This window comes from Martes martes (assembly GCF_963455335.1).
Source record: "Martes martes genome assembly, chromosome: 9".
In the NCBI taxonomy this organism is placed as follows: Eukaryota; Metazoa; Chordata; class Mammalia; order Carnivora; family Mustelidae; genus Martes; species Martes martes.
In genome coordinates this window covers 58,882,256-58,894,273 of record NC_137896.1, presented here as the reverse complement: position 1 = coordinate 58,894,273, position 12,018 = coordinate 58,882,256, and the positions used below count along the sequence as shown (strand labels likewise).

At 41.3% G+C, this 12,018-nt stretch overlaps 1 protein-coding gene across 4 annotated transcripts in view; it reads right to left on the bottom strand.

The window, feature by feature from the left end:
• Positions 1-12,018, bottom strand: part of TBC1D8 (TBC1 domain family member 8) — a 105,066-nt gene that overhangs the window by 2,666 nt on the left and 90,382 nt on the right. For all 4 annotated transcript variants that reach the window (XM_080813924.1, XM_080813925.1, XM_080813926.1 and 1 more), the window contains exons 14-19: positions 11,584-11,682; positions 10,794-10,862; positions 4,746-4,986; positions 4,128-4,193; positions 625-714; positions 123-220 (exon numbers count right to left, since the gene is read on the bottom strand). In XM_080813924.1, coding sequence (XP_080670050.1) covers positions 123-220; positions 625-714; positions 4,128-4,193; positions 4,746-4,986; positions 10,794-10,862; positions 11,584-11,682 — 663 coding nt within the window. The remainder of the gene's footprint in view (positions 1-122; positions 221-624; positions 715-4,127; positions 4,194-4,745; positions 4,987-10,793; positions 10,863-11,583; positions 11,683-12,018) is intronic.

Below are 12,018 nucleotides of genomic sequence, written 5' to 3'. Positions count from 1 at the left end.
GGAAGTCGTACAAGATCCTTTGATTATTGCTTTAGAGGTTGAGGGGCCCAGCTTAACTTTATCAAGCTCGCCTCTGAACAAATCACTTGGCACAACAGTTATCTCTGCACCTAAGTCCATACCTGGCTCATTTTGGGCAACTCTTTCTCAGTTTTATCTTTTTCTTTGGCTAAATCCTTAATCATTTGCTTCAACTGTTTCTGGTAATCAGTTGCATCACCTGGAGGCAGAGGAAACAATATATACTTTAGGCTAAAATTCAGTTAAAGCAAAAAAAGAACACCTTTAGAACTGGATGGTGAGGGAGGAATCCCACCAAACAAACTTCATACACAAGCTGAAAATAGAGATTACATTGGTGACTGTTTGTTTTACAACTGACCATGAATGGAGTGTGGTGGCTGGATGACTTCTCACTACAAGAGAATCCTTGAAACCCTAAGCAAGAGGAACAAACGTGGTGCTAGGGTCAAGGGGCAGTCACCCAGTATACTGCAACTTGAAAGGTTTCTGGCCTCTGAAAGCAGTGGGCTGTTGACTAGGTTAAGTCTGCTTCCAAGAGCTGTGATATTATTAATGATTGCAGTGTGTGCCTGCTGCAAGATAATGAAAAGAGGTACGTACCATTTGACTTCCCAAAAACTAGGGGTCTTGATGTTGACAATAGAGGATTCTTTAATGGTGACTGGCTGTCTCGATCATTTTCAGTGAGTGCTTTAAAAAAAAAAAGTTACATGGAACAGATTATTTCATCTTAACCCAAACTCAGTAATTTAGTTTCTTATGTAAGAAAGGACTAAAGAAGGGCTAAGCCAGCAGCCTGTGAGTTGCAGAGACTGTGAACCCAGGCATACACCAAGCACTGTCTATACAAAGAGTAAAGAAAACATTTATAGACCAGGTAATGCCTTTTTCTGGCTTTATGTAGGTACTGTTTTAATTAATGAAATACAGAATCACAGGACACTGCCAATACTGACCTGGAAAAATGTAGTAAAATCCTTTCCTAAGCCTTAAGAGATATAGATATATATATATATATATATATATATATATATATATATACACACACACACACACACACACACATACCTATAAATTCTAGAAATAAATGTACAACTAAATAAATTCCTGGATGATGGGGTAATTTTCAATTTCATGGCATTTTTTTCTACAGGGAGCACATACTGCTATATTTAATAAATTTTCAACAAAAATTGAAAAAGAATTACTGAATCCAAAGCATTTTATCATTACAGGTTTTCTTGAAATACACAAAAACACAACATTATATTGCTGATAATATAAAATGGCACAGCCATTTTGGAAAAAAAAAAAACAGTCTGGCAGTTTGTTAAAAAGTTAAGCATAGAGTTACCATTTGACCCAGAATTCCACTCTAACATACTACCAAAGGGAAATGAAAACATACCCAATTCAGAAACTTGTACACAAATATTTATAGGAGCATTGTTCACAAGGGCCAAGAAGTGGCAACAAACCCAAGTGTCTGACTGATAGATTAGGGCATACCTATCAAATGGACTATCAAATGCAGTTATAAAAGGAATAAGCACTGAGACATGATACAACATGGGTGAGCCCTGAAAACACGGGAGCATGACACAAAATGGCACACTGCATTATTCCATTTATAAGAAATATCCAAAAATAGGCAATTCTATAAAAAAAAAAAAGGCAAAATGGGTGGATTGGGAGCAAAAGCCAAAGGGTATGGACCTTTTTAGGGTGATGAAAATGTCTAAAACTGATGGTTATATAACTAAAGATAAAATCACTGAGTTGTGTATATTTTAAATGAATGTACTGTATGGTATGTGAATTATAGATCAAAAAGCTCTTAAAATAACAATTACAAAGTATTATGGACTCAGGATCTTCATATTTACTAATAAGCCACTCAGAATAAATTAAAGGCAAAAATCAGCTGTAATCCAACAAATATCCCCAAGATGGCACCAAAGCCTTGATAAGGTGATCTTCATATTTGGGAGATAGGTTTCCTGCATTCGGTGGGTGGGAGCTGTTTGTGGAGTTTGGGGGTTTTTCTGTAACTGATATTAAGTCATTTTACCAACCTTGTATAAAACTTACACACATTGGCACACGTGAGCATCCACTCAAATTGTAAGCCCTGTATGGTCATTGGGGCAGTCATGATGAAAACAGATTTTTTAGGTAATAACTGCTAGATGTCAAGAGGATACTGGGTCAGTATATGCCTCAGAAATGTGAAACGTATACACAAGTCACTAACAAAATGCTCTAACAGAAGAACCAATACAACCGTCTTGGGAGCATAGAGAGGAATGGTTAATTCAAGTGGAGAGCAAGTGTCCAGAAAGGCCAACCAACCACAGAGCAGCACACTTTTCAAGAAATCCTTGTGCACGGTTCGTGGGAAAGCAAACATCCAGCCACTGTAGAAAACAGTATGAAAGAATAAAAAATCTACCCTATGGATCCAGTAACTGCACTACGGGCATTTACCCCTAAAATACAAAAACATTAAATCAAAGGGTATATGCACCCCTAAGTTTATTGCAGCATTTTTGGCTATTACAACAGCCAAACTATGGAAGCAGCCCAAATGTCCATCTGATGAATGGACAAAGATGATGTGGTACACACATACACAGAATATCACTAAGCCATAAAATGAGGTCTTGCCATCTCATTGTGCAACAGCATAGATGGAGCTAGAGAGTATATAATGCTAAGCAAAGTCAGGCAGAGAAAGACAAATAGCATATGATTTCACTCAGATGTGAAATTTAAGACATAAAACAAATGAACAAAGAGGTTGAAAAAGACAAACCAAGACTCTTAACTATAGAAAACAAACTGGTGGTAACTAGAGGGGAGGTAGGGGAATGGGTGAAATAGGTGATGGGGATTAAGGGTACCCTTCTCATGGTGAGCACTGAGTAATGTACAGAATTGCTGAATCACTCTGTTGTACACCCGAAACTAACAGAACACTTTAGGAAGATAAATAAAAAGTTAGAATTCCATCTTTACCATCTTTGTGATTTTTCTATAAATCTAAAAGTTATCCCAAAATAAAACGCTTATTTAAAAATCAAGATGAAATAATTGAAATAAAATCAAATCCTGTTTAGCAATATTAGATACAGACAATGATTGTGAAGAGTGACAACGATGATAGTAGAGGAATAATTATGCATGTCTTCTATGTTAGTAGGAAAACACTTGTGAAAAATAAAGGCAAATTAAAAAACTAAACTCACTAACATATTGGCATAAAAGGCAAAGAACTTCACTGATGCCAAACCATTTGCAGTTGAGGAGTAACGAGTGCGTGGGAAGGCAGAGGAAGAAGGCTGCTACCGAACGCTCCTGGGGCACACTGCAGCCACTTGGTAATGGCTCAGTTTCAGGAAGTGGACCAAGAAAGCCACAAATGATGGTCATATCCATTTCCAACTTTTCCAGAAGTGTCGGTTGTAAAAACCACCAGGATCTCATGGCCCCCAAAATTTTGCTAGCCTCCCTGATTGGAAGTTGTCAGGGGCCCCATCCAACACCAAAACCATGGCCCTGGGGTCCAGAGACCATGCTGACATTACTAACCCACCTCTGTGACTTTCAAAGATCCAAGGAATAAGGTTAAGGCCAAGTATGACATCATAGGTTTCAAAACTGTTTTCTTTGTTCCCGGTTACCTGCTGAAACTTGAGGGAAGTGTGGACTTACATGCCGGAAGAATGAAATGGTCCTTCAAAAGAGGAGGCTTAAATAACCATCTATTAAGGCAGCCAGGGTCTGCTTCCCCACACACTCCACAAGCCAGCGGTTACCAAAGTATGGTCCTCAGAACCAAGGAGCCGGAAACCGGAGCGGCACCCAGGAACCTGGGTTTTAACAAGCCCTCCAGATGATTCTGATGCATGCTCAAGTTTGGCAACTGCTGTCATACAGGCCATACAGCCCAGTAATGAAAATTTGTTATCAGCAACCCCAGATTAAAAACATCTGTTGACTCAAGTCTAAATGGAATTTTAAAAGAGAAGAACTTCAGAGTCGCATACAAGGTTTGTCTCAAAGCAGAACAGAACTTAGATTTTCTCCTTAGTATTTCTTACCTGGAGGGATATGAAGTCTATATAACAGTTTGATTTTCTCATTCATTTCTCCATTATACATAACATCTGCAAAAAAAAAAAAAGATTGAGAGAAAATGAGGAGATGCAAATGGGTAAGATAAAGTACATTTGTTGTGACACAACCTCACTGTGGGGAGAGAACTTAGTACGATCAGTACTTGTTCACTCAATACTTCGCTGCCCCTACTCCCAGACACACGGTGTTTGAAATGAAAACAAGAAAAGGTCACTCTTGAGGTGCAGGATAACCTCGTGAATTTTGTCTGGCCTCATACCTTCTGAAAGATTTTAATTTCATGGGCAGGAGTCAGGAACGCAGCCCCTAATGAGCCACACCACACCCTGGGCACCCGAGGAGAACAGGAGCAATGATCCTGTGTGTTGAGAGCTTGGGTCCTTCTCACCCTCCTTAAGGAGGCATAAGTGTCATCATAAGAGGAGCCTGCAGAGTGGTTTCTAAAATCTCCAAATCACATCAGGCCAGTCCCAAATACATTTCACTGCGTGGGTCTGCCTGCTCCACAGTCCACCCCGTCTTGTGTTCACAGACTCCTGTCCCAAATTAACTCACTGCAGTGAAGACCCACAGGGTCCTACCGAGACAGCTCACAAATGCTTTGAATTCGATCAGGTGGTCCATGTTGTCATCCAGGAGCCTGAAAGTCCTCTCTGCGAGGATTTCCGTGTGGGCCCCACAGGTCCAGGGCGAGACAAGCTGAAACAAGTGTGCAAACTGCTGGGCGTCTATGCGGTACTGCTCTGCGTAGGGCCTGCTGGGGTCGTGGCGTGGGGCCATGGGCCTGGGCTGCTCCCAGTAACAGCTCATCATGTGCTCTCTCTTGAGACAAGAGGGAGAGAGGGATCTGTGAGAGACCGGGGCACCTGTGGGGGGTTGCACGCTTAAAAGCCAGGGTTAACTTGGCCTTCTCTCAGGACTCACTTGGCCTCGTAAATTATAAATATAAATTATACAAATATAAATTATGTATTGAATAAGAACACTATAACACGAACAAATGAAAACAAGTACTTACAATCTCATTACTCTAACCAGACAAGTAAAAGATGTCCCTTGTTACCTTGTTACCTTACACTTCATGCCCATAAGATATGTAATTTTGCCCTCTTTCTCTAAGGTCTTTTTTTTAATTGGAGCACATAATAACTAACAAAACTTACCATTTTAACCATTTTTCAATGTGCAGTTCAGCTGCCATAGTTTTAATTCTAGGAGACCTAATTTTTATTCTGCTGTTTTCTCATCAAATCACATCTGAAAACAAAAAAGTGCTAGACAGATCTATAGAATACAGAAGAAACCAGTCACCCTGGTTGCCTTTGGGGAGGGGAAATAGGGGTGGGGACTCACATGTAGAACAAAGTCTTTTTTCTTTTTTTTTTTTTTTTTTAAAGATTTTACTGTTTGAGAGAGAGCATGAGAGGGAGAGAGAGCACCCACAAGCAGGGGGTAGTGGCAGAAGGAGAGGGAGAAGCAGAGTCCCCGCAGTCCCAGATGTAGGACTCGATCCCAGGACCCTGGGATCATGACCAGGGCTGAAGGTAGACACTTAACCAACTGAGCCACCCAGGTGCCCCAGAACCAAGTTTTTTCACTGCATACTTTCTTATAAGTTTTGAATTTTGAGCGAGGTGAATATATTAACAATTCAAAAAACTGGAAGTAAAAAAAAAAGTGATTCCAAGTCTTGGGAATACACTGACAATCAGAGAACTCAAAACTGGTTCTTTCCTGAGGGTCCCCTCTTTAGGATGCATCTCTTACACCCACGCTAAATCACCTCTTGGGACATCTCGACTCACTGAGATAATTCCCAATGACTGCAGGCTTCTGCACAATTTCAGCGTCCTCCACCCATCACAGTGGCACAGGAACAAGTATAGAAGCTGTAATACGTGAACGCAGATCCTTGGATGAAAACCAAAATGCCATTTATGGTTTTACTGTTGTATTTGTTGGCAGCCTAGTTCTTCGGGTAGCCTTCGCAGAATTGTGAAAAATACCACAAGAACTTTTCAGTGTGAAACAACAGTCCAGTGAATTTCCATTACTAAAAATTCAAGACACACTGCGAAAGACCATTGTATATCTGTGTATCCTATGATAGTAAAGCCCCACAGAATCCTACCAAAAAAAGTTAAAATAAATAAGCCTAGGACTTGTGCAACCAGTTTACACAGAACCCTACAGAAAAACTGATTTAAAAAAAAAAAAAGACCATGGATGTAAGCAGGTGGTACCAAGAAGTACACAATTAGCTGTAGTCAACCCTGCGAATGGGTAAACACATTTAAATTAAAATAAAATGCAATTTTCTACAAGACTAGCAAAATTGCAAAAGATTCATAATAAAAGCTGGGTGAGTGTGGAATGTAGGACAGGAGCCCTCTTGGACATCATCAGTGTATTCCCATGGAAGTGAAATTTGAAAAATCAAACACACTTTAACAATACAGGCTAAATACAGTCTGTGCATCCCTAAGGACCCCATCCCACAGAAACTGCAGCACTGATGTCCAGGGAAAGGCACAAAGATGCTCAGTCCAGCACAGTTTAACAAAGCAGCAAAAATCTGGAAACATAAATGTGTCTCAACAGCTGAATGGTTAAGTAAATGATGGTTCAGCCCTACAATGAAACTGTACAGCTATTTTTCCATGTAGCATAATCTGTCATAGGTGGGAGGGAAGATGTGTCTGAGAGAGAAAGTATAAAAGGAAAAAAATAATCAGGAAAGATATTCACCAATTTGTTAACAATAATTACCAGTACAAGGGTAAGACTGTAGGTACAGACAGGATGAGACCCTTTCATTTTTTGCTTAAAAGTTTCTTCTTTTTTTTTAAATTGTAAGAGTCAGTATACTTTTATTCTTTATTTTGTGATTTTTAATTAAAATTTGAAAATAAAAGTCTTTTTTTTTTTCAAAGATTTTATTTATTTATTTGACAGAGAGAGAGATCACAAATAGGCAGAGGCAGGTGGAGGTGGGGGAAGCAGGCTCCCTGCTGAGCACAGAGCCCAATGTGGGGCTCAATCCCAGGTCCTGGGATCATGACCCAAGCTGAAGGCAGAAGCCTAACCCACTGAGCCACCCAGGTGCCCCTGAAAATAAAAGTCTTAACCAGAACATGTAAGCAAGTAAAATATTATTAAAGAGACCCAATGCTCTCTAAGGCCTGGTAATTCACAAAGAGTGAAGGAATTTAACTGATCATTTAATAATAGCAGGTTTATGGAAGACATAAGTACCTGTTTCAGGTCTTCAGTGTTTCCAGAAGTACTCTAGGACACTGAGTATGTATTACACTGTAAACATCTTACTTAGTTAAGATTAATGATGTTGTTTTCAATTTAAGAGAATAGAAGACAGACATCACAAATCCGAATTTATGTAATTTGAAAGACTGTTCAACACAGATGGACCATGAGGGCACTCCTGCTAAGTGAAAGAAGTCAGACATGTACTCTATGATCTCACTTATATGTAGAATCTAAAAACAAAACAAAACCCCAAACTCAGAAAAAGATATCAGAATTGTGGTTCCCCAAGGCCGGGGTGAAGAGTGGGGGCACTGGAGGAGGTGGACAGAAGGTACAAACGTCTGGTTAGAGTAAGCACTAGGGATGTGATGTACAACAGGACGGGTACAATTAATGGCTATATGGTGTATTTGAGTTGCTAAGAGAATGGATCCTAAAGTTATCACAAGGGGAAAAAATTCTTTTTTTTTTAATGTCTAGAGGAGATGGATTCTAATTAAACTTATTGTACTCATCACTCAACAATATATTTAAGTCATACTATATGCTTTAAACTCACACAGTGCTGTATGTCAATTATACACGTGAAACTGGAAGGAAAAAGTTACATTCGAGCATTAAAAAATTGCTTTAAATTACCAATAAAAATAGATTTCATTAAGTACCAACCATATTGTTCATCTTGAATATGAAAGAATGCATAATGAATTCAGTCAGTTACTTGATCTTAACACAAAGTGACCATGCCTGTTCATTCCAGGCTTAGGGAAGGATACAATGAGGTTAAGAAACAGAATCCTTATTAATAACCTAGCATGTATTTATAAAACAATGGAAGGGTATCGCTATGTGACCCTTTCCCTGAAAAAATGAAATTCTAGTTGAAAAGACCAGAAGTAGTGGCACCTGCATAGCTCAGTCAGTCAAACATCCAAATCTTGGTTTTGGCTCAGGTCATGATCTCAGGGTCATGAGATGGAGCCCCATGCTCAGCATGGAATCTGCTTGAGATTCTTTCCACCTCTCTTTCTCCTCCCCTTTTGCTGCTCCCCCCACTTGTCTTTGCTCTATCTCTGTCTCTCAAAGAAATAAAAATAAAATCTTAAAAAAAAAGAAAAAAGACAAGATGAGAGGTGTATTTAAAACCCAACTAGAGGGGTGCCTGGGTGGCTCAGTGGGTTAAGCCGCTGCCTTCGGCTCAGGTCATGATCTCAGGGTCCTGGGATCGAGTCCCGCATCGGGCTCTCTGCTCAGCAGGGAGCCTGCTTCCCTCTCTCTCTCTCTGCCTGCCTCTCTGCCTACTTGTGATCTCTGTCTGTCAAATAAATAAATAAAATCTTTAAAAAAATAAAATAAAATAAATAAAACCCAACTAGAGAACATTATACCTGACAGTACTGAGGCGACTATTAAAATACATGAAGTCATGGGGCACCTGGGTGGCTCAGTGGGTTAAAGCCTCTGCCTTCGGCTCAGGTCATGATCCCAGGGTCATGGGATCAAGCCCCGCATCGGTTTCTCTGCTCAGCAGGGAGCTTGCTTCCCCCTCTCTCTCTCTGCTTACCTCTCTGCCTACTTGTGATCTCTGTCAAGGAAATAAATAAAATCTTAAAAAAAAAAAAATACATGAAGTCAGACTGTGAAAGCAAAGAAAATTCAGAGCTGACCAGGAGTATGGAGAGAGAGGATAATCTGATGGGGCTCTTACATGGGACACATGCAGACTCTGGGCCTGGAAAGAAAGTACTGGAGTGAGTTACATAAATCTATTATACAATATATTGTATGTAACACAAGTATATTGTATATAACATGATACAATATATTGTATATAACACATATATTATACACCCTGGCATGTATAATGGAATCAGACACCATGATTATGAAGCTGTTTTACTGGAATTTCCTTTGGAAGTGTATCTTAAAAATTATATTGTATTTAGATAGTTTCTAAGTTTCTCTTTGTAGTTGGTCCCACATAAATGAAAGAGTTGTAAAGCTAACTACAAATAAAATTTCAATAAGTACTTAACATATCATTCACAGGAAAGACAGAAATAGGAAAACAGTAGGCTCTATCTTCCTTACTCTTTGTATTAAAGATGAACATGGTTAGTACTTAATGAATTTTACTTTTATTAATTTAAAACAATCTGCTAAATTATATAAATTTGGATCTGTGAAAGCTCTTATTCTCTCAAACTGAGAGCAGTTAGCCTTAAATAGATGAAATACTTTTCATGCTGAACAACACATTTGTCTACCTGTCTTTATGTTCCTAGCATTCCCTGTTTTTTCTCCTTGAAAGTCAAGGAGAGAGGTGGGGACTTGGGACATTGACTTCTCATTTTCTCTTCATGAAACAGAGGAAACTATGAAACTGAAAGACAGGGGCTGTTTACAGAAGACACAGGCCTGAGCAGTCCTCAGCACACATCCTGCTTATCAGGAACAAGGGGTGCCTGGACTCTACTAAGCCAAGGCCATTTCAGTGACTGCGGGGAAATGCGCCATGACAGATGCACGCCCAGTTCAGACAACCTCGAGTGCTCCACTTAGAAGTCCCTGAAGTGCTGCTTCTCACTCTGTCCATCGATTTACACTCTGCGTTCAGAAGTGACAGCAGCTCAGAGTCCCCACCTGGAAGAGCCCTGGAAGCCAGACCAGGAACTTGCTTTCTCCAACTCTTCTTTCTCCCCCTTCACTGCCAGGCTATCAGGAGTGGAGCAGTGTGCCTGCCTTCCTTCCTTATTTTTATCCACTGTTTCAAGCAAGGAAACTTCCAGCAGGTCACCTGAAAATTTTCTTCATTGGGCAAGACCTGAGAGTTCACCTATATACCCAAATACTAGGAATATGGCTTATTTAGTATTACCAATATGATAGATTATAAGGTAATTTTAAAATGAGTAAGACTACATGGCAACATGGAAAAGTGTTAATAACGGTATCAAGGGAAGATAGAAGATAAAGTGGCACCTGTAGCAGCCAAATATAAAAATTTATCTACATGTATTATGGGGGGGTGGTTATGAGTCACTACAAAGTACAGGAGGTGGGAATGTCAGTAATGATCACTGTTCATCCACCAAGGCCTGGGAACTCCGTGTAGAACAGCATGGAACGGGTTATCAGCATCGAAGGATGCCCTCTGCAGAGCACAGCTCTGGCATGGGCCATAGGCAGGCGAGACCAAGATGGAGTTGGCGGCCCGGGGAAGCTCCAGCCTCTGCTGCCACCGCACAGACGCGGCAGACCCCTCCAGCATCCACGTACTCACCCACTCCCGCACCCCTCCCCCCGCCAACCCCCGACCAGCTGACAACCTGTCACTCCCTCATCTTCCCAGAGTTTCCTACCTTGAATAAGTCGTAGAGTTCTTCCAGGTCTTCAGGAAGAATGGAGACTTCTGGGATAACAACGCGGAGCTTGAGGAAACAACAACAGTGGAGTGAGTTCTCTGCCTGCACCCAGAACGATCAGAGGGAACAGGGGTCTCTTCTGCTCGTGGGGGACACCAGGTGTGTCCTATCTACCAGAGCAGTCTGTTCCTTTCTGATGCCAAGATCACGTCATGGTAACTTTCTCAGGGTGTTTACCCTCAGCCTTTCCAATTCACACATCAGTGCCTCGGGACAAACGGGTAAGTTCTACACTGAGTTCTAAGGGAAGTCGAACTCTAGCAAAGACGCAGCTTGGCCAGGAAGTTCCTCCTGAAGAACAAGCATTGCAGGCCTCTGTGTGAGGCATTTTTCTATCTCGTACCTCATTTAGTCCCAGATGCTGGGTATTAGTGTCCTCGTTTGACGACTAAGGAAACTGAGGCTCATGGGGATTAAATTGCTCACAGTCTGTCTGATTCTAAAACCCCTGTTTCTACACCAGGTCACCCTAATTCGATGCAGGGTTGGGGGTGTGGCATTCTTTTTTTTTTTTTTTAAGTTTATTTATTTTTGGTAATCTTTACACCCAACATGGGGTGTAAAGTTAGGTGTAAAAATCTTTACACCCTACATGGGGCTCAAATTTGGGACCCCAAGGATCGAGTCATATACCAGCCAGGTGCCCCAAAAGCTTGGGCATTCTTAGGACCAACCGCAACAGAGTCTGGGTTAGCGCCAACTGCCCTTCTGACAACCTGTGACTCACCACATTCTGCTTTGTGGTGTCTTCGTGGCCCTGGAGAACCCTGATCCTGTGCTTACAGCGCAGGTGCTCAATCTGCTCCACAGACTGGTCTCCGAATTTCTGCAGAGATACCAGGAGTTACACACTCACAGAACCCCCCCCCTTTTTTTTTAAAGATTTATTTATTTATTTGACAGACGCATCACAAGCAGGCAGAGAGGCAGGCAGAGAGAGAAGGGAGGAAGCAGGCTCCCCGCTGAGCAGAGAGCCCAATGCGGGGCTAGATCCCAGCCACGCCGGGATCATGACCCGAGCCGAAGGCAGAGGCCCTAACCCACAGAGCCACCCAGGTGCCCCCAGAACCCCTTTTTGTACAAACAGAAGGACAGCAGTATCCACCAGGGAACCTCCCTCAAAATCCATCCCTGACCAGGTTTCCCAGAGGATGTGGGTGGG